Below are 1,956 nucleotides of genomic sequence, written 5' to 3' on the forward strand. Positions count from 1 at the left end.
TTTTTTTAAAGATTATAGCTTCGTAAGAAAAATGCAAATAACCCAATAAAAATGGGCACAAGGGATATATAGGCCATGTACTAAAGATGACATCCTCACGTGCACATGAAGACATGTTCCCATTCATCAGCAATCAGATAAATACAAATTAAAAACAACAAGGAGATACCACCTCACATGGACACTTAGCAAAATTTAAACAAAAATAGAAAATGCTGGAGACAATGTGGAGAGATCGGAACACTCATACATCGATTGTAGAATTCTATTCCTTAACAAATGCAAATACGACCCTGCAATCTCTACTTGGCATATACCCCAAATAAATACAGAACAAAACACAAACAGCCATAGGCACACCTATGTTCATTGCAGCGATTTCTATCACAGCAAAAAGATGGAAACAATACCAACCCAACTACAGAGGAATGGGTAAACCACCTCTGCTCCATGTACACATTGGAATAGTATGCCTCATTAAAAAACAATGACAAATCTGCTAAACATCTGAAGACATGGACAAATTTAGAGAACATTAAGCTTAGCAAAATTAGTCAATCTCATAAAGACTAATAGTTTGCGACACCATTATTATCAAGAAAAATGGGTTTTATTCTATTTTAAAATTTTATGGCTATAAATTCTAAAAAATTAACTGCAGTTAATTTTACATATTATATACATACTGCTCAAAATTTTCTATGATTTCATATTTGGTCTCCATTTACCCATAATCCATGCTTATGTTTCAAGTATTTTGCTTTTTTTTTTATGTCCTTGACACAATGGATGGATGTATGGATTATGATAAGAGTTGTATAAGCCCTCAATAAAATGATTTTAAAATAATCTTTCTCAACTTCAAAAAAAAAGAAAATAGGGACTTCCCTCTCAGACTCTGACCTCTGACTCTTCCCCCTCTCCCTTGTTCCCTTTCCCTCCTTCCCTTCCCCCTCTCTCCACATGGACCACCAAGCTGGGCTGAGCTGGCCGAGGCGGGGCGGCTGAGCGCAGTCCCGCCCTCTTTCACCGAGGCTGAGGGGATGGAAACATCTGCCCCACGTGCCGGAAGCCAGCGGGTGGCGACAACTGGCTTACCGGCGGCGTTTCACCACACCGAGACCCTGCGGGTGACCTCGCCAAACCAGCTCGCCGAAATGGCTGCTTTCAGGCAAGGAAACTTTGATGGAAATTTCGAGCCTCTGGACCTTGCAGAATTTACTAAAAAGCAGCCATGGTGGCGCAAGCTGTTCGGCCAAGAATCTGGGCCCTCTGCCGAAAAGTACAGTGTGACCACCCAGCTGCTCATAGGAGGTGCCACCGGATGGTGCACGGGTTTCATATTCCAGAAGGTTGGAAAGTTGGCGGCAACAGCTGTGAGTGGTGGATTTTTCCTCCTTCAGATTGCAAACCATACTGGTTACATCAAGGTTGACTGGAAACGAGTAGAGAAAGATATGAAGAAAGCCATGGAGCAGCTGAAAATTCATAAGAGCAACCAAATCTCTAGCGAAGTCAAGAGCAAAGCAGAAGAGGTGGTATCATTTGTGAAGAAGAATGTCCTTGTGATGGGGGGATTTCTTGGAGGCTTTCTGCTGGACATGGCATCCTAAGATGGACAACTTCTGTGTTCTTTTCCCCCCCATTATTTCATCAGAATATGTCAGTTGCGTTTTTTCCAACCAGAAGCCTCTACACTCCATCATAGGACATTGAGTCTCCCTTCATCTTCCTCTCCTCCTGTGCCTTCCTCCTGCACCGGCAGATCAGAATAGCTCTCTGTTGGTACAAGATAACTTAGTACTGACCTGACTTGAACTTGCTGATGATGGAAGAGACAACAGACATTAGCTTGTCCTCCCAGCACTCTCCCTACATGGCTAGTCTGTAGGTCAGCAAGAATGTGTCTCTCCCCATCATAAGCTGCAAGCTGGCCTACCCAGAAGGATGATTAGG

The 1,956-nt window shown here is 42.9% G+C and overlaps 2 protein-coding genes across 2 annotated transcripts in view; one reads left to right on the top strand and one right to left on the bottom strand.

Annotated features, from left to right (window-relative positions):
* GPR176 (G protein-coupled receptor 176) overlaps positions 1–1,956 on the bottom strand; it is a gene marked incomplete at its 5' end in the record, with an annotated part of 200,952 nt that overhangs the window by 147,252 nt on the left and 51,744 nt on the right. The window lies entirely within an intron of this gene.
* On the top strand, positions 1,044–1,950 carry LOC101656834 (FUN14 domain-containing protein 2-like). Its single transcript, XM_045288197.1, has one exon. The coding sequence runs from the start codon at positions 1,044–1,046 to the stop codon at positions 1,611–1,613; it is 570 nt and encodes a 189-aa protein (XP_045144132.1). The 3' UTR covers positions 1,614–1,950.

Source organism: Echinops telfairi, unplaced genomic scaffold (genome assembly GCF_000313985.2).
Source record: "Echinops telfairi isolate 266 unplaced genomic scaffold, ASM31398v2 ScPeMD7_18;HRSCAF=68, whole genome shotgun sequence".
NCBI lineage: Eukaryota > Metazoa > Chordata > Mammalia > Afrosoricida > Tenrecidae > Echinops > Echinops telfairi.